This window comes from Daphnia pulex, chromosome 9 (genome assembly GCF_021134715.1).
Source record: "Daphnia pulex isolate KAP4 chromosome 9, ASM2113471v1".
NCBI lineage: Eukaryota > Metazoa > Arthropoda > Branchiopoda > Diplostraca > Daphniidae > Daphnia > Daphnia pulex.
The window spans coordinates 7,028,167-7,047,451 of NC_060025.1; the positions used below are offsets into that span (position 1 = coordinate 7,028,167).

Genomic DNA, 19,285 nt, shown 5'->3' on the forward strand with positions numbered 1-19,285 from the left:
AAACGAGTAGTGATGGGTTTCTGAGCATTTGACGCTACCTTTCTCTACAAGATAAACAGGTGTGAATTACAATTGGCACGAGGGTCAAAATTTTTTTCCTTATTTCTCCCTGCCTCTTCTTCTAAAAGCTTCCACATCCAAAACCCTTCTGATGGCTGACTCTGAGATGCATTCATGATGATAGATGATTTAATCTTTTTCTGCCAAAGGAAAGCTGACGCTGTCCATAAAACAATCAATTTCAGACAGCAAAAATTCCAGATGTTTAGACGCCTGTAAGAGAACAATTAAAAAAAAATTAAAAATGGGGTAAAAGTGAAAAGAGATATTTCAGATTTTTTTTTACAATGAAAACATGAGTTTCATCCAAATCATGAAGTATGAATTTCTTGTCTGGAGGAAGTTTCTCGTCCAAATGAAGGAGCAGTTGTTTCATAGCAGCATCAGCACACTCAACCTTTGGGTACAAATTCAAATATAATTTAAATCAATTAAACATAATGTAAAGAAAAGGTAAACCATTAATAGTTGCCCCTGAGATACTCTGTTAAATTCTTAATCTACGACTGTTTCTTTTTTCACTTTCAAACAAAATCACAGTAGTGATAAGTTAAAATAGTTTAATAACCATTACTTTGGGGTAGCTCACAATTAAAAAGTTACAACGCAATATTACCAGAACGCCTTCAGTTGCGTTTACCATCTTATTCCTTGAAAACGTTGTTGCTACAATCTTGTTCGTTTCAAACGTTGGTACACTAACTAATCTCCAATTTGTAATTTGTAATTTTTGGCGTCATGCTTCAGTCCTGCCATCTATTGGTAGGAAAGTCTACTTTGAAAAATGAATTTCAAAGTTTTCTTTTTTTTTAAGAACACGGAAATATTGAAAATTTTGTGTGATTATAAGAAACCATACAATTGTATAATTTAGGTATTTGTTTTACTTTTATTATTATTTTATTTACAAATATGAAACGTTGAAATTGGCGAGAAACAATTTGTATTTAAGGGAGGAGTATACAATTATAAAATGCGTGTAACCACTAAAGGAATCTCTCTTCTCCACAAGAAAAAGACGGTGGAATCGGATATAATAATTGCGCAATGCATAACACTGAATGCACAGTCAGGAACGGTGATATTATGTATACTGGAAAACGTATTGATTGTGTGTGTGTGTGTGGATATGCTGTGTAGGAATTTCATGAATAAAAAAGAAACCAACATGAAAAAGGGCCACCAAAAAGGGCCCACACAAAAGCTGATGGATGTATAGAGTGAGGGAGATGGCGGGCTGGATATTCTTTCATTTCCTCTTTTTTTTTTGTAAAAAAATCACTACACTGAGTATGATAGATTTACTATTATTATAATATGCACACACAAGGGAGTTGGTGGTTAAAAAGCTACACAAAAAAGTTGTTTTTTGTTTGTTGCTGTAAAATTGTTGTTGATTGATCTTATTTACAGGTACAGGAGAGAGGTGGGAGCGGGAAGGGAGCTACAAACGACACTGTACACCTATACAAAAAAAGGCTGTGGGATATTTGTGTTCAGAATGTATATAATAGTGGTATCGATATAGGTCAGGGGGGAGTTTATATATAATTAAAGCGGGCTATACGTACACTGATATCTCTGTCTTTGTTAAAAAAAAAAGGGAATATTTTATCGGGGGAAATTTAACTTCTTTTGTTTCATGCTGCTGCTAGTCTTTGGCCTCAAGCTGTTTACCGTCAGGTGCTGCAACGTCTCCGCTAAACAGCTGACACTTGAGCTTCGTCATCGTCTGCAGACACAAACAAACAAAAGATTAGGGCAAACGTTAATTTTAAATAAGGCGACGGTAACATTTTTTCCACAACAGCCACCTCTCAAACAGGGTGGGATAAATCAAAGTCTTTCAAAAAAATATTAAAAAGACGCTTCAGAGTTGTGTCAAGTCTTTTTAGCTGGGCATGGCCAAATCACCCACCGCATCTGAGAAACCGGATGTTGAAGCAATTAAGACGTACCGTCTTCTTCTTCAGGATCGGAACTGTAGTAGCCCGCCGTGACTCCTTCGTGGGAATGCGCCCGACTCAGCCGAGCCATACGGGCCATCTGGGCCGCTACATTGTAGTCGGGAGGTCGCCGGGCTCTTGGCGGAAGTTCTCGGGGGATAATGGTCCCTGCGAAAAAAAAAATGAATCGGGAAAAATGAACACAAAAATGCAAAAACAAGTGTAAAAAAAAGACACAAGACGGACGGAAAGCTCGCGCGCGCGGATGCCGGGTAACACACACAAATAGGCCATTTATAAAAAGAAGCATGCAGAAAACAACAACACCTGAAGCCTATATACACCATTTTACCTCTCCTCTTTAAAACTACCGGTTGGAGAGGTAGAGCGGGCAAGACCCGAATTGCGTTTTTCATGTAACTGGCCCTGGCCGGCTTGTTGATTGTTAGATCTTGTGTCACTACCGTAGGATCGTTAGAAACCACAACCTCGGCTACAAACGTAAAAGTCAATCACACCCAAAAAAACACACCATTATATAGCAAATGAACCATTTCCTCATGCATGGATGGACATCGTACTGTAAGTACTGTACTGTAAACTACTCAAGGTGCTAGGGAAGAGGTGGGGACAACGGACAAGGGGAGCATACCTTGGGTTCCATGCGGGTATAAAGGTACCCTTGTTCGAGGTGCTACAGGAGGTGATTCCGTCGTTCCAGCGTGGGGATGATGAAGCAAGTGGGTGTGGCCGCCTCCGGAGACGACTTCCGTCGAGTTGTTGCTGGAATGCGAGTTGAACTGGGTGCAGTAACTGGCGTCGATGCCGTCGGCGCCGAGGCCGATGCCCAGACCGATGCCCAGCGTCAATCCCAGTCCCAGCGGTTGATGCAAAGATCCGCTTCCGCCGCCGCTGGTGCCGCTTCCTCCGCCGCCGCTGTCACTCGACGTGGCAGAGCCGGACATGTGCGACTTGCGCATGGCCGCCAAATTGGCCAGACTCGTCACGCTGCTGCTCTCGGCGTTCAAGTCGACGGGCAGAGCGGCGTCCGAGTGGGAACGCTCGTGTGAACGTTCGTGTGGCGTCGTCCTGACGGGCGGCGGTTGGGGTGGCACTCCGGGCACACGCCGGTTCAATCCAGGCGATGGAGAAGGGGAATGTTGTTGAAGTAGTCCCGATCCTGGAAGAGGTAGAGCCATCGAGACGTTGCAGGAGCCCATGGGTCGATTGGGCGCCTGGTACGGTCTCGTTTTGCTGGGCTCACTCAGAGCCAACATTTTGCGCACAGATTGTGGGCTGGCAGCTCCTACAATTTCAAAATAAAAATGTGTCAATGGACAACCCAAACAACAAATTCAGGATTTAAAAAATTCTTCGTACCAAATTTGGGTCCTTGTTGGCCTCGGCGACTCTCGCTGGTGGCGCTGGTCGAACTGGCCGTGCTGGTGGTCGAGAGCGTCGGACTCGGGTGACGTTTACGGACGTGATGATTGACTGCGCTGAGGACCAATGCCCCGGTCGCCCGGCTTTCAGATCCTCCGCCCCCTCCAGAGCCGCCAGAACTGCCCGAATTGGATGACGTGGCCGCCAATGGATTGCCTCCGGCTGGTGGTTCGACTTCCACCGACATGTGTCGCAGTTGTTCCTCGTCCGTTAGCACCTTGAGAAAAAGGAATGTTAATTATTATCATCATCACCCAAAGAAGGTGACAAAAACCAGCAAAATACCTTCATGTTGCTAAGGTAAGCCTTGACACGCCGGACCATCTGGGCTTCCTCGAACATTTTCTTCGAGTTTGGCATGGCGGCCGACTTCTTGCGTCTCTTGACCGTGGCCGAGGAGAGGTGGTGGCGGTCGTGATGAACAGCCCCGCCGGCCATTCCCGATCCGGTCGTTAACTGATTCATGGCCATCATGGCGGCAGAAGGAGGTTGGCCGCCCAATTGCAGCATCGTGAACAGATCGTAGGGCGCCGAGCACATGTGCGACAAGGAGCGCACCTCTTTGGCGATCATGCGCAGTTTCTCGAAATTGATCAGCCCGTCCACCCGAGTGTCATTGCCGAGATGAATGAACGTCAAATCCTTCTTGACAACGGGGAAAAATGGAATCTGTCGCCAGGGGAAACGGAGGGGGGAAACACACAAATATTTTGCTTTACTCAAATGAACACTGACGGGAGAAACCCGCAGGCCCAGAAAATACTCCGTGCGGATGCGGTAATTTTTTTTTGCGGAATGGAATAAATTTTATACCATGGGCGGCTGAACGTGCTCGCTGTTGATGAGATTTCGGTATTTGGACATGTTACGAGACGGGTCCATCAGATCCTGCATGTCTCGGAAGAGACGTTGATATTTTCCCGGTAGTTTCTCCCACGTCTGTTTCAGTCGGGAAACGGCTCCGTGACCAAGACCGGAGATGATGTTGAACATGGAATTGAAATTCTTGCACTCTTTGCATTGGCGAGCCACTTTGATGAACTGTTTGATAGCGCGCATCCGTCGCATCAGATTGTGTTCCGCACAAATTTCCGTCACAACCCAAAACATTTCCCGATTAACCAACTGTCAAAACAAAAAAATGCGTTAAAAAACGGATGAAGAGTGAGAAGCACAGATCAAAATGGCTCACCTCGCTGAATTGGGAGAGATGAGGCGTTCCGTATTTGCTGCGCAGCTGGAAGAGGTCGTCGACATACTCTGTGCTTTCGATTTGAGTGAAAATAGCGAAATCTTGTAACGTGAGCTGGACGGCCACTTCAACCGCGTTCAGGTGGAGGAATTGGACTTGAGATTGCAGCATCAGCTCGCCGGCCAATTCATCCGGCACCAGAGTTTCGGTGCTGTGATTGTTCTTGAGGTAATAGCGACTGGCCACGCCGATCCGCTCGGCCAAATTCTGGAGCTGGTCGGGCAACCGGCGCTGCTTGATGATGCCACTGTCCGTCACCGTCACCTCGCAAAGGCTGTAGTTGGACGACGGATCCGTGATTTGGAATTCTTGGAGGGACAGCATCACCACTTCCCTGGCAGTTGTTTCCTGCGCAAATAAAAATTCACGAAATTGACATTTTTCCAATCGATCCAGCTAATGACGGATGAGTCGCTTTTACCTTGTGGATAAGCAGGTACTTTGACGACTGATCGGCTTTGAAAACCTTGAGGGCGTGTTCGGGGTAATCGGCCCGTGGATCATCGTAGCATATGCTGGTCAAATCCGGATTGCTGTGACTCATGTACATTTGGTTGACGCTGCTGCCAGTCAGGGCTGAACCGACGGCGCCAGATTGTGCGGCACTCGAATCCGCCGAGCCAGTTGTCGAGCCGTACATGACTTCATCGCCGACCACTTCCCTGTGTGTTTGTGAAACAAGTTGATGGTTAATCTAAAACATCCGGGCGCCACTTATAAGAGTCATCGTCAAAATTACGTACCCCGGTTTGCCTCTGGCCATCTGATTGACCTTGCCCCAAATTTGCTTCAATTTGGTTTTGTGGCCAAGTGTCATGAAACCGCCGCTGCCTCCTTGGCTCTTGGAGCCAATTAGGGCCGCCTTGTCTTTACAAGGCGACGGGCACGTGTGGCCCGCAGAGCCGCTGTCGGAATGAACGTCGGAAGACGACCCGCCAAGCATTTTGTTGCTGGAAGACGATTTCGACTCGAGTTTCTTACCCCGAGGCCGCGGAGAATTATCAGGGGTGTTTAACATTTCTGAATGAATAAAAAAATGTGAATGAAAATTTCCCATAAAAATATAGACGATCTGTAATATACCTTTAAACGCGTGGAGATTGGATCGAACGGTGATGGAAAGATGAGTGGAAGCCCGGAGAATCTCCAGTGCGCGTACGTGGCTGACGTGTTCGAAGCTCTGACCGTTCACTTCGAGGATCTGATCACCTCGTTTGAGTCCAACTTCTTCGGCTTTGGAACCCTTTTCCACTTTGGAAACGAAGATGCCGAATCCGCGCTCGAATCCGCCCAAGATGCTGAAATGGAGAATTTCATCGCGACTGGGCCGGGTCAACGTCACCGTCCTGGATCGAGCTTTGGCCGCGCTGGCGAAATCCAGCATCCTCAACTATTGAATCGAATTTTTCAAAAAAATATTTTTCAAAAATTGTCCCAACATCAGAAAGAAAATGGAATAAATAATCTTACGTGGCTTTGCATCTTGGATTGTTCCAGTAGACACTCGAAGGTTTCGAGGAACTCCATCATGCAGGGATCCGTTTCAAAGTCGGTAAAATGGTTGTTGACCCATAGGAGAACGACTCGCGTCACTTTATCTCGTACGGTCGGATCGTTAAAACTATCGCGTGACACGAAAGAGTGGATTGAAATGAATGAGCCTCGATGGGACGACAAAGAATAATGGGCGTTACCATTCGAGCAGCTGGCTGCAGACAATCAAGGGACTTTCGATAAAGATCCGATGAGTCAAAAGGAAATCTTCGACGTAACTGGGATCGCCAGACGAGTCTTCCAACAAGTGGGACATTAATCGTTCCACCGTTCCCTGCGTTTTTGGTAAAAAAGAAAAGCCAATTGATGAGAGGTTGTGTTTAAAAAAGAAAAATAAGGAAAAAGGTTATAAATAGCTCATCAATTAAACAAGTGGTCGATATCGATCCAATTGTTGTAGGACCTTTTTAATTAGGTTGTAAAAAGAAATAGGAAAGCCACTCTATTATACTCTACTAGGGCTGCTATCTGTCCCACTCTTGTGCTATCGATGTGCTCTCCACTCACCTTGATGACGATGTGAGAGCGCTGCGAGGAGGATGCTGCGCCAATTTGGGCCCGCTGTTCCGTCACCAAGACAACGCGTCCATTCTCTTCGTGCCGGCGCGTATTCTCCTCTCCTTTGTGCAAGATGCTAAAGTAATCGGTTTGCGTGATGCAAACAAATTGACAGTCATCGCATTTGGTCCGCATTACGCCCCGGTGATACAATTTGTCCATGGTCGGCGTTATCCCGAAACTAAAAACAACAAAATGACAAAATTTTCAAATTTCAAATTCAGGTTGAGGGAAATGAGTTTTTTTCGTCTTCTTGTCCCCAGATGGGAGGATGGAAAGATTGACTGACCTGTCGCCAAGGTGTAAGGCTCGACCAGGCTCGCCGGAGGCTCCGCCATCAATTTCGACATGGCCGTTAATAATAACGGACCATGAATCAAGTTCTTCGCCGTCGTTCATGACAACTGTGCCGGCTTTTTCGACGACGGCGAACACCATCACCCGGCAAAGGGCCCGTCTCACCGACAGAGTCATATTGGCGAATGCCCTGAGGTGTTGCGTGAATTCGAGCAGGATTTCGATATCGTCATCCGTCCGATCGGATGGATCTTTTTCTAGACACTCTCGAACCGTGTCCCGCACAGTTAGGCTCTACAAAAAAGGGAAAAAAGAAAAAATTATGAAGAAAATTGATTGAGGAAAAAGTGGGGCCGAGTCACGAAAATTGGTTCCATCGAGCCAAAGTCACGGACGGCAATCAAGAAATGAGATGGAAAATGAATCATTACGTCGATGCTCTCGGCTAGGTCTTCTTCCTCGTCGCTGTCGACGATCGATTCCATCAAGCCGGTAAGGTCAACCTCGTCGCCGTCGTGATCAACACCGTCGACGCCAACGCCCTCCGCATCCTGCCATTCATCCAATTGCAATTAGTTTCCCTTTTTTCTTGTTTTTCTTTTTTAAAAAATCTCTCAAAAAGAAACGAAGGGAAGATCCTCTTACCTGATCGGAACTGGGTACAGAAGAGTGCATGGTATCCGAACCGGAATACGCCGAACTCGTATCGGATCCTCTCGAACTCCGGTGAGATTGGGTGCCCATTCCTCCGCCAACGACGTGAACAGTCGCCGGATCTCGATGATGGTGGTGGTTCATCAGAGGGTGATGTTGCATGTCTCCACTCCGATACTGATTTAACCCAAATAGAATCAAACCAATTTGTCAAACGAGAGAGAAAAAAATACAAAATAAAACCGGCGACAACTGTGCGGTCGACCGCAGTTTAGATCCAGGACGGTGATAAATAAAAATAACTGAATCCCAGGGGGGACTGTATCAGCCTTAGCCAGGCCTCCCGCAGTTTCCTCAAATTTGGTTATTATTTTGTGGCAAGGATTTTCCGGATTTTTTTCTTTCTTTTGGGTAGAGGGGAATGAATAAAATAATTTAATAATAACCTGATCATTGTCCATTCTATTGTTGCCGCGGTCGAGATGGTGTAGGTGAGCCGAGGTGTAGGAAGCCGTTGCCGAACTGGTTGAAGCTGATCGCTGCGTCCGCTGAGGAACGTCAGAATAATCCACCTGTCAATATCATTTGGTGCAATCAAGGTATATATATATTGTATAGTCGTAGGACTGTTTATTGACATTTTCGGGGTGTTGACGCATGCGTGAAACAGCGATCACGACTCCACCCCGATACATTCATTTGATTGAAGATGATGGGATTTATATATATCTATCTATGTTTTTTTGTTTGTGGGGGGGTTTCTTTTCTCCATTCTTTTTGTTATTTATTTGTTTGTTTGTTTCTAACCGAAATCAATTTCGAAATGGGCAGGAAACGGAACTTACGACGAGCATTTCCGACGGCTCCAGGATGAGGCATTCGTTCGGCCGGCGGATGCTGACGCCACTCCGCTTACCAAAACTGTAATACACACAGAAAAATAAAAAAAAGGGGAAGAAAAATGATTAAATTTCCAGATTTTTTGACAACAAAAAATATATACTCCCCCCACCGAACATGTAGGCGCGCTACAACATAGAGAGAGAGTAAAGAGGGCGGGTAAGTACAAGGACTATCGATCCGGCTGATTGAAAGACTCTGGGAATCAAGCCCGGCAAATAATAATAATAAAAAAAAGGGATTTTTCTTATTTTTTTCCCGGGATTTGATTTTTATTTTGTACCAGACGGAAAATCGTCGACGAGGAGTCAACGGTGGAGGCGAAAGAAATCGAGCGGCCGGTTTGGTTACAGGAGGTGCTGTAGGAGTTGCTCCGGCAGCCGATCCTGTAACAACGACGGGAAGATGAGGAGCAGCCGAGTGGCCAAATGAGCTGCGACGAGAATGGAATGAATGCCATCGTCGGATGGGTTCCGGTATCACTACAACTGTCTGCCGGGCTCTAGCCCCACCACCAGCCCCAGCAGTTGTCGCAGAAGATGTGGAAGGAGCCGATTCTTCCGTCGATTCAATGGACGTGCCTCTGGTCGTCGACCGGCTCGATCGCGTATACTTTTGCATCACTAGTCGCTATCGACTTTGGAACCCATCAACAACTTGCACAAAGCTCCGTCTCGGATGCCGAACCGCACGCAACTGAACGGATCTCACCGTTCAGCGCGCCAGCGCGTCGGCCGAGAAACAACATCCTAGGAAAAAAGGAAAAATTTCGTATTTTCCTTTTTTTTCTCTCTCTCGTTCACGCAGTTTCCCATCTACTTTTTTTTGTTCTTTATCAAATGCTCGGTGTAGCGAATGTATAAAGGGTCTAAGGTCAATTCCCCGAGTACGACGAATTCCCGAGTTCCGTTAGCGCGAGCAATCACAATGTCGGCCCTTGTTAGTGCCATCTTTGCCACAGTCTTTTGTCATATTTTTCTTCTTCTTCTATCCTTTTTCTCTCATCTTTTCATCAAAGTCAGAGACCTCGTTCCCTCCTTGTCTTACGGGATACGGATCAATACCCCCTTGGCGACTAGACTGCCATCTAACGGCCAACTACTCTGATGGGGCCCCTCTTCTTCTTGTCATGGGAAAAAATGTACAAGAAGAACAAGAAGATGCACAACGCATTATGACCATTCTCTCTGCATACATATGCAATGCATGCGCGATTCAAGATCTCTTTTGATGGATGGACCCGAGTAGAGTGTAGATAAAAAGTGAAGAGCTTTGCGCTCTACTCAAGATCCATTTTAGAAGATGACGTCACACACAAGACACACTCAAAACGCACACAACCCCACTTGAAGAAAAACTGTTTTGTTATTTTCGTTCGAGTGGCTTGCAACAATTCCCATTTGGATTAGATCGGCAGGAACAAGTAGAAATAAACAGCACACACGGATTTACCTGAAACCGGACCAATCCATCGTGTCACGACATGGCACAATCGGCAGTAGTAGGGGAAAAAAAAGTTTCAAAAACAATCCAGTTAAAGTTAATCCGGAGATGACAACAACAACCAACAAAAACTTTGATGAACACAGAAATCTGGGGGGGACCAGTGACGCCGAACAAACTTATTGCCAGGGCCCCTGACGCTCCAACTGAAGAAGAAGAAGAAGAAGCAGCAGAGCCAAAAGCAACTGGAGGGCATAGAAAAGAGGCCCCAAGGGCATACCTGTGTGAGGGTCGTCGTCAAGAATACCTGTCTTCTATTATCATTCTCTCTCTCTCTTTCTACGAGCTTTCCTATACATTCAGCCGTGTGTGCCTCCAGGGTAAATTTGAGCATCCAGCGCCAAAAAAGTTCTTTTTTCTTCTTTTTTAAAATTTCGTTTGGGGTAGTCACCTCCTCCTCCTTACTCGACAGGTGTGCGATTTTCCGTTTTTCCTTATGGACATTTTCCGTTTAAACACCCCATGGTCAACATTCTTGGAAAGGGATAATGAGAACTCAATCAAATTTGATTTTTCTTTCCCCAAAAAATTTTGTTGTTGTTCAATCCTGATGACGGCGGATGGAAAAAAAATATTCGACTTGGGAGGGCGGATGTCGACCTTTTTCTCTTATTTATTTACATGCGGAGGCGCGCGACCCATGTAAACAAAAAATAACCGCTCGAATATTATTAAGGAGAGAAACATGGGCGATAATGAGGCCAAAGCCAACGGGACTCGGATATATACGTAGTAGTACAAGACAAATCGAGAGATGCCAAAGTGCTGATGACCTTCCACCTCTTTTTCTTTCTTTCTTTCTTTTTCTTTCCGTCATATTTTATTTTATTTCTTCGGCACCACTCGGGAAAAAAACAAATGAACGCGACCGCACTCTGAAGATAACAGGTTCACGCGCCATAGAGTTTCTTATATAATTAGAAACCAAACAGTAGTAGTAGGAGAAGGTAGAAAAAGAAATGTTTCGTTATTATTATTATCTTTCGCATGGGGGGAGCCAGCCAGCAGCAGCCTCGACGGTGGTGGTGGTGGTGGGTTGGTTATTAAAATACCCCACCACTTGCACCCACAGTTGCCTTTTTATCTCGGCGGGCGCGAGTGTGTTTTTCATCAATTCCGCCCCCGCTTCCAGACTTAACCGCTTCCGGTCCCGAAGCCAAAAAACCCTCTCTCTCTTTTTTAACTCTCTCGTTTTCTCTTGTGTGCTTGTGCGTAATCGCGTTTGTTATGCGTGCGTGCGTGTTTTCCTCCTTTCCAACTCGTCGCTACGTCTAGCGGCGGTGATTTTAATTAGCTCTAAACACCATCTAGCGGTCAAGTCGATAACTCTACGGGAAACGCCGTTTTATTATAGGGAAAAAAGAAATAAGGTGGTCGCCAAATATAAATAAAAAAGGAGAAATTGAAGGGGAAAAAACAGAAGAAAAGAAAATAATTTTTAAGAGAAAACGAAACCGGTCGAAAATGTGTTGCTACCGGGGTACAGACTTTCGCTCGGCGTGAGTCCGGCTTCTTTTTATATACGTTTACACGAACCACTACGCACACGCCATGTGATTGACACCAAATTGGGCCAAAAGTCCACAATCGCAACATCAGAAATAAAATAATCGACGGGTAGTAAGACAGTCGACACAGACAATAGAAAATGAGCGAATCGATCGAAATGATTATTAAATGCTTCTATAGCTTCTCATTTCGTCGTGTTCGAAGAGAGTTTCATTGATCGAGCGAATAAGTGGAGACGACGACGAAGAAGAAAGTTGTGAGCTCCGTGTACGAGAGGAGAAGAAGAAGGATTATCGCCGGAAGGATGTTCAATCAACTCTCTTTTGTCTGGGCTATTGTTGTGTTCGTCTGGCTGCCTCGAAAGTATTAAAAATGGCCGTAGTATAGAGCAGGAATCACGCTCCATTGTTTCCCAACCATTTGAGATAACCTTGGCTAGGCGACGTGAATACACACAACCACCAACGGGATAAAAGGGAAGGGAGAGAGGGATTGTGCATTCGTAATTTGCTAGCTCATGCGAAAAGGCAAGGAAGAACTTGTTGAACGAAAAATCCCTAAACGGGAGATAAACTCTAATTGCCATTTTGAGAGAGTCAGGAAACTTGGGAGGGAAGCGCAACCCACCGGCACCCACCACCACCGCCGCTTTTTACATGGCGTCTGGAATTTTTTAGTTTCGATCCGATCGAGAAAACAAAAACAATCGGGAAAAAAGAAAAAAAAAGACAAACTTTTTTCTCGGCTACCTGGAAAAATGAATTCAAACATCTGGTTCAAGATGGTGGCTCCGGGCGCGGGAGTCCCGTAATTCCAATTTAGCATTTTTCTGACAAGAATGAAATTGCTCGACTGTGTGCGGTTTTTGTTTTTTTTTTCTTCTTCGGTTGGAAATAAATAAGCAGGTGCGGGCCGTGATCGAAAAGAAAAAAAAGAACCTCAACTTGTTTCCGCAAGAAACAACATTCCAAACAGATATTTTTCTTCGTTATTTGCGCCCACCATAATAACGATGGAGAGCTAGTTTGATGAAGACTAGGTCAAGAAAGTTGTCCATCAATGGACGACGGTCTATGTATGTGGTTTCGACACAACAACAACAACAAGTGGGACCGGAAAGAGTCCAACCGGAAACAACATTCCCCCCTTCCACCAACACACCCCGTTTTCTCTCTCTCGCCATTCAAAAATAACACCCTGACCAAACCAAACCAAAAAATAAAATATAAAAGTATCCGGCTTTGATTCAACCGTATCACATACAACATAATGACCGGATACTTACAATTAAACTCATTTTTTTAAACGAGTGAAACGGATTTTTCTTACTTTCATCTTCTTTACCCCCGGTACATTTGGTAAAGTCATTTAAAAGGGAGAGAAAAAAGAGGAGGGTTTTTTTCTTCCATCTGTTAACTCATCTCCAATTACACCCCTCTGTGGACCACGCCCTTCACTTTTCTTCTTTCCCCAATTTCTTGAAAGCCATCGATAGATATTTGCTGCTGCAACTGATTTCAAAGAGGGAGAGGAACTTTTTTGAAGATGGCGGGACAAGTCCCGACGAGGTCATTTGATGATTAGCATTGAAGCTTTTGGGGTCTCTCTACTGAAGCTACGGATATGGACACACGACCGTTTCCTCAAGGACTTTCTCTTTTTCTTTTTAAAGTTATTTTTTTCGAAAAAATCAAAACACGAAGAAGCGACGCAGTTAGTGAAATGGAAGGAAAATTCTTACCCGATAGTTTTCGAGCTACGTAATCCACTTATGGCTTTTTGACGAAAGGATATCAATGGGCTCAACAAATCGTCATGGCGACTTTGTCAATTACACAGGGTCATTAGCACCGACGGGAGAATGAGATTGACGAGTAGCAGAAATCACGTATTCGCTTCGGGCTGAATCCGACACTCACGAACACATTCGTGTCATTCAAACACACGCACCGACAAGAAGAAGCCACTCACTTCAATTGGGCGAAATGAAAAATAACAATTTCTTTTCTTGCCGATTTCTTCTTTTGTTGGATAGAAACAACAATTGTTGGATAGAAACAACAACAACAACTAACGGGATCGACGTTGGATTCGTTTTCTTTGTTTTTCTCTTATTTCCCAAATGCGTTATCTCGTGGTTGTTGTGTGTGACGAACAGTTACGGAATGACAGATAAAAAAGGAGACGGACAGATCCGACGTCGACCAAGACTCGAGCGCCACTGACTTTTCGGCCTTCTCAAAGGGTTTCGCCCGTAAAGGGGGGCGTCAGGTTTGGGCAACGTAGTGAATCGATCGTCCGCTAGATGGCGTCTTCAATTAAAACCGCCCTTGGACGGCGACGGCGATTGGGTGAGTACTTGTTCCAAGTTGAGAGAATTTGATCGATTGAGTTAATTGGTCTCGTTGGTAGGGAAGAAAAGGAGGAAACAGCTGCTGGGGAATGTTGATAATCGAAAGGGAAAAAACAAAGAAAGAAAAACCCAAAAAGGACCAGAAAGCTTTTCCGTGATTTCCTCAAAAGGGGAGGATATGGAACCACCACCAATGTCACTGCGATTGTGTGTCCTGACATTTCTCTTGAGCAAGACAAATGACGCCATAAATTTCCCCATAGTTGGCACGGTGGTGTTGGGTATTTCCTTTTTTCTCTCTTTGATATCAAAGTATTTCCAACATCGATTTGTTTCCAATTTAAAAGGAAATCAGAGACAAGAAAAAATAGGTTTTAGATTTCTTTACCTGGCTCCGGGCAAGTACATGGATCCATCGATGAAGACCGAGCCGCACAGCAGGACGTACCAACAGGAACACAATTCTCCTCGACTGCAAACGAAATCAGAGAAACGAATAAGAGAATTAGATTTATAAGAAAGATGATCTCATTGGATTCAGGGCTCCAGAAGGAGCGATTAGAGTAGCGCATCCGCCGCCGTCTTGTAACATGGGAAACTTCTCCAATACGGGAAAACATGTTGGTGGTTGCACGACAAACGGATGGGATCATGACGGAGAGATGCTAATGGAAATCGACGGGCCGAGTCCGTTCATATAAAGGCGGAAGTCGAGCTGCGACTTCTCCTTCACCGTTAAGAAGCTTTTATTTACTGAGACGTGACGTGAGCAGCACACAAGTGGAATGCCACTTTTAATTCCATCAAACATCCAGAGAATTTCCTTTTTCCCCCAAAAAAGACAAAATCCCACCCCTTTTTTTCTTTTAAAAATAAAAACAAACATTTTTTAATCTGATTGAATCACACGGGTCTATCCGAAATCCCGGTTAGATAAAGTCATTAAAATGAGACGGTGACTCTTTGAAAAGACCCAAAAAGAAAAAAACGAAATGGGCTGGATGGGATGGGAGAGAGGTTATGTGGGGGTTTCCTGTTCTATTGAATTACGACGACGCAGAGGGTGGTATGCTACTACACAAACTGCGGCATGGGAGGAATGAACGGGGGGTGGTACATTTTGAATCGCGGGACCGAGATTTTTCTTTTCGTGACCCGAAAGAGCGTTATGTGACGATCAAGGCCATCTTACGGACGGGAGTTGCATTCCGCCGGCGGCGGCTGCATTGGTGGTGGGGGGTCATGCGAAGGCGGTGGACTAGGGTCGGTAACGGGAGATGACGAAACGAATGGGAGATTGTCAGAATCAGAATCAGAAGAAGAATGAAAAACTCACCAGTAGAGGATGTCGTTGGCGTCGTGACGCTCGTAGCGGATGACGCGGCACAGAGACCGCAGAGCGGAATCACGTAACAAACCAAAGGCTCCCATAGGGCGTAATGCCATCCATATCCGGTTGATTTCCTGTCGTGCGAAAACAAAGGAATTAGAATTTGTTTTAAAAAATTTGCAAATTTGTATCGTGAATTCATTTTCCACCGCTAGATGTCCTCCAACAGTCCCAATTTTAGCCGCTAGATGGACGTTTGCCAAAAAATCGTTGCCCTTTTTCAATCCCGTGCGTGATTCGCTCGTGATTCGAGAGTTCGTGACTCTCATCCATTCAATCACGTCAACATGATCGCGTCATTTGACCCAAATCCCCCCCCTCTCTTTCTCTCTCGGAATCAAGAGATAATGGCTGCTTTTGTTTTACTATTCTCTCTCTCACTCCGCCACCATTGTGTCTGCGTTTCATTTGGATAATAGAGACTTTTGGCCCTGACGTCACGGGCGCCGGGCAGGAGAATAGCAAAAATAAACAAGCCAAAAAAGACCGACCGTGAAAGCTGCTTGTATAGACACAGCTGAAAGAAGAAGAAAAAGAGTAAGTGACTCACATGTACGGTACGCTGAGTCGGATCCTTTTGCAAAAGGAAAACGAGCTCTCGGTCGGATCGTGTCTGGATGTCCCGTGGATGGCCGGCGGTTGGATGGTATTGCTGGGCGCCCATCTTCACCTGGAAACGTCGTTTCATCATCATAGCAGCAGCAGCCGAAAGTCGTCGTCGTCGTGAAAACGGATTCCACCGCTTTCACGAACTACCATCCGCCATTCAGAGTCATCTGTCATGAAGCAATCACGAACAAAAAGAAGAAAAAAACATTTTTCATTTTATTTTTTAATATTTTTAGAAAGGGTTTTTTATTTTTATTTTCTTTCTTTCTTTCCAAAACCGCATAAAGAGCAAACAATGCGGGGACGGCACGAAAAACGTTCGTTCATCACGCGACACGAGCCCCCCTCACCGAGCTCATGAGAGGAGGAGTAATGCGCCGTCACGTTCCAACCGTCTCGGTCCCACCCTCAACTGTATTTTTTCTTCTTCTTCACCCATATTGTTGTTATTGTGTTCAGTTTTTCTACAGTCGGTCGGTTAAACGTTCGGAAATTGTTCTTCCAATGATGAATTCTCCCGACTTCAACACCTTTTTTTGTTCTTTAAAACATTTACTCTCGCTTACATCGAAATGATTGCCTTACACATTTGGACGCACGACGAGGGTTCTCTAGTCTAATCATTCAAATGCGCAAAGGGGAAAAAACGGCGGGAAAGTTTGACCGGTTGTGTGCCCGTATTCGGTTTTTCTATATCCATCAAATGCGTGACACTCGCTATATAGGAAGCGCGTGAAAATTGTTCGTGAAAAAAACAAAAACAACTGTGATTTCATCCCGCATGTGTCCGCGTGATTAGATACTCTCCCCCTCCTGGGTTATTTTATATTTTTTCGTGCCACCTCATAAGGGAGTTACACACACACACAGTAGAAAGGCTATGAACTTTTGACATTTGGTTGGTACTACTATCCGCTGTGTGGAAAAAAAGTGGGTCACCTGGAATACAACCGCCGCTGACTCCGCACTCATAGCACTCCACCAATCTGTGTCACACATAGACACAGATGGGCAGTGCAGCTCAACCGCACGAAAAAAATAAAAACGACGTCGCCCGTCTTTCCTAACGTTAAAATCGATCGTACGCACAATGGCTAACACAAAACTAATAACCTGTTCACCGGCCGGACTTTCTCTCTGGAAGGGAGAAGCTTCGGCTGGCCACTTTCACGCGGGTCCGTCATAATTCATGGGTAAATAATTAAACGGAGAGAAAGTCGTCAGCTTTTACCGTCTTCTTATCAACTTAACTGTTTTTTGTGTTATTTTTTTTCGCTCGCCGGAAATCGTTCGAGGTTGCACGGGTCGTTCGACCTTTTTACACACGTAACCCTTTTCCCGTTCACCTTGTGGCAATTCGTCACACAATGACAATTCCCACATCGACTTTGAAACGGGAGAAAGAAACAAAATAGATTTTTTTCGAGATGCGTGCGCAGGTTTTTCATGAACCGGTTGGTTGGCTTCAATCCGGTGAGATTTTTTAAGGGTTTCCCTCTTATCCATCGAATCAAAAATATTTTTAATGCCCCAACAAGATTGTTGTTACTCTAACCTTAATGACACCCTCATAGTAGTTGTTGTTGTTTCTCATCGGAAATTAATTTTCCCGATAGTGCACGATCGGCCATAAAAATTTACTTGCCGACTACTACTACTACTACCAATCGAGTTCAGCGAAGAAAAAGTTTTTTCTAGACGATGGGGGGGATAAAGAGAGAGTAGCAATGGCACAATCACGAGATGATGTTCTCTGATGAAAGTTCATTGTTCCAACAATCAAGGCGCAAAAACAAAACAAAAGTTTTTATGTGAAAAACCGGAATAACTCTGATGGAACGTTGGTGAGAAAATAATACGTATAACATGTACACATCTCTCGATAAGTTTAACGAACGGGGGAGGTCTTCCAAGGTTGCATTGTGGGAACTACTTTTTTTTAGATATTAACGAAATAAAAATGAAAGATTCTATTTGTTTGTTTTGGTGAATCACGCCGATTCATTTCGCAACTGACGGATATTTCCACTCGAATCGACATGAGGGTCTGTTTAGAAAGGCATAATAGAAAAAGTATCAACGTTGGTTCACAAACATTGAACGACGTTGTTTCTACTGGTGAACTCGTCGAGATTGAATCGATATTTCTGATTGAACTTGAGTAGTAGCTAACGAATTCAAATGAAAAATGTTGCCAAGGTAACGTGAAAAAGAGAAAAAAATCAGTTGCCTCTTGCGACATGTGTGCAATAAAACGAAAATATCTCGAGGCCATGCCCGAAAGCAATTGATTCAATAACGAGTTCCTCATCATCATTCAATGGCGAAAAAAGTTTTTAACCTTACCACCACTCGTCTGACGTTCATATCCACTGGCGTCTCACTTTAAAGTTGGCTAAATCAAAACTTTACCACTAAATTATAATATTTTTGGGTTGGAGAGAAATCACACACAAAACACACACACACACACTTTTTCTTAACGTTAAAAACGTTTCACTTGGACGTGGGTCTTCAGATGCGACTACACACACTGCAAGAACGAAAATGAAACCACCAGGTGGGGTTCTAGACTTGTAAACTTCGACTGCGAGAGCCCCAACGGAAAAAAGGGGAGGGTAAGGAAGATGCAGAGAGAGGGGGGGGAGGGTACGAAAGGAAGTTGGAAAAGGAAATCCATTGATGAAAACGAGAGAATGAGAGAAACCACGCTGTTTGGCTTCTCCCTTAGGGGGGTGAAACAGTCTGGTAGCCGCATGGCTTTCAGCTTGGCGCGTCGTCTGCTTATTTATACTACGCGCCAAATTTCGACGGCTAGCTGCTTTACATTTCTTTCTAACGACCATGAAAATGATTCATCAAGAAAAACTTCTTTTTTCTGTGTGTTAAAAATCAAGTAATAAAAATGTAAGGAAATGAAGAAATGAACAATGTGGCTGTCGCTTGTTCGGTAACGGTCTCCAAGGTTTTGAATTTCAAACAAGAGTGTGTGTATGCCCGTCATGTCACACCTGCCTTCTTATATGACAAATAACGGCCGGCCCAAAAACTGTGTGTAGTAGGTTGCAGCCTACAAAGTTATACAATCATTCCAATATAGTTGAAGCTAATTTGGCAGCAGACGTTGGACGTTATTATATAGGAGGGGCGCCATATGTTTTATGGATGTGGCGCGGCCAAAGGTTCACCTCGGTGGCACACAAAAATTGGGTAGGCCTTTAACGTTGGTTGTTTTTAATTGGAAAGGGCATCGTTTG

General features: G+C 44.7%; 1 protein-coding gene across 10 annotated transcripts; it reads right to left on the reverse strand.

Annotated features, from left to right (window-relative positions):
• Window positions 1-926: 926 nt before the first annotated feature.
• Window positions 927-18,617, reverse strand: LOC124202470 (rap guanine nucleotide exchange factor 2-like). 10 transcript variants are annotated; one of them, XM_046598806.1, is made up of 24 exons: window positions 18,375-18,570; window positions 15,970-16,195; window positions 15,366-15,493; window positions 14,418-14,501; window positions 8,610-8,685; window positions 8,211-8,336; window positions 7,898-7,941; window positions 7,756-7,864; window positions 7,542-7,661; window positions 7,103-7,404; window positions 6,763-6,994; window positions 6,396-6,529; window positions 6,172-6,322; window positions 5,785-6,091; window positions 5,445-5,721; window positions 5,123-5,363; window positions 4,642-5,049; window positions 4,263-4,574; window positions 3,735-4,118; window positions 3,387-3,666; window positions 2,659-3,312; window positions 2,359-2,499; window positions 2,019-2,174; window positions 927-1,792 (listed from the first exon to the last, which is right to left on the reverse strand). In XM_046598806.1, exons 2-24 carry the CDS (start codon window positions 16,111-16,113, stop codon window positions 1,761-1,763), a joined length of 4,842 nt encoding a protein of 1,613 aa, XP_046454762.1. In that variant the 5' UTR covers window positions 16,114-16,195; window positions 18,375-18,570; the 3' UTR covers window positions 927-1,760. The 10 variants fall into 10 exon arrangements, with proteins under 10 accessions (XP_046454762.1, XP_046454761.1, XP_046454760.1 ...); XM_046598805.1 differs by having other exon boundaries at window positions 7,756-7,941; window positions 18,375-18,576; XM_046598804.1 differs by having other exon boundaries at window positions 1,979-2,174; window positions 7,756-7,941; window positions 18,375-18,571.
• Window positions 18,618-19,285: the final 668 nt, after the last annotated feature.

Excerpts from the sequence above, each read along its gene's own strand:
- LOC124202470 (XM_046598805.1), bottom strand. The coding sequence starts at position 16,113 with ATGATGATGAAACGACGTTTCCAGGTGAAGATGGGCGCCCAGCAATAC. Across the intron at positions 8,337-8,609 it reads AGCCGTCGGAAATGCTCGTC|GTGGATTATTCTGACGTTCC; the intron begins GTAAGTTCCGTT and ends TGATATTGACAG. Across the intron at positions 5,050-5,122 it reads AGTACCTGCTTATCCACAAG|GAAACAACTGCCAGGGAAGT; the intron begins GTAAAAGCGACT and ends TTATTTGCGCAG.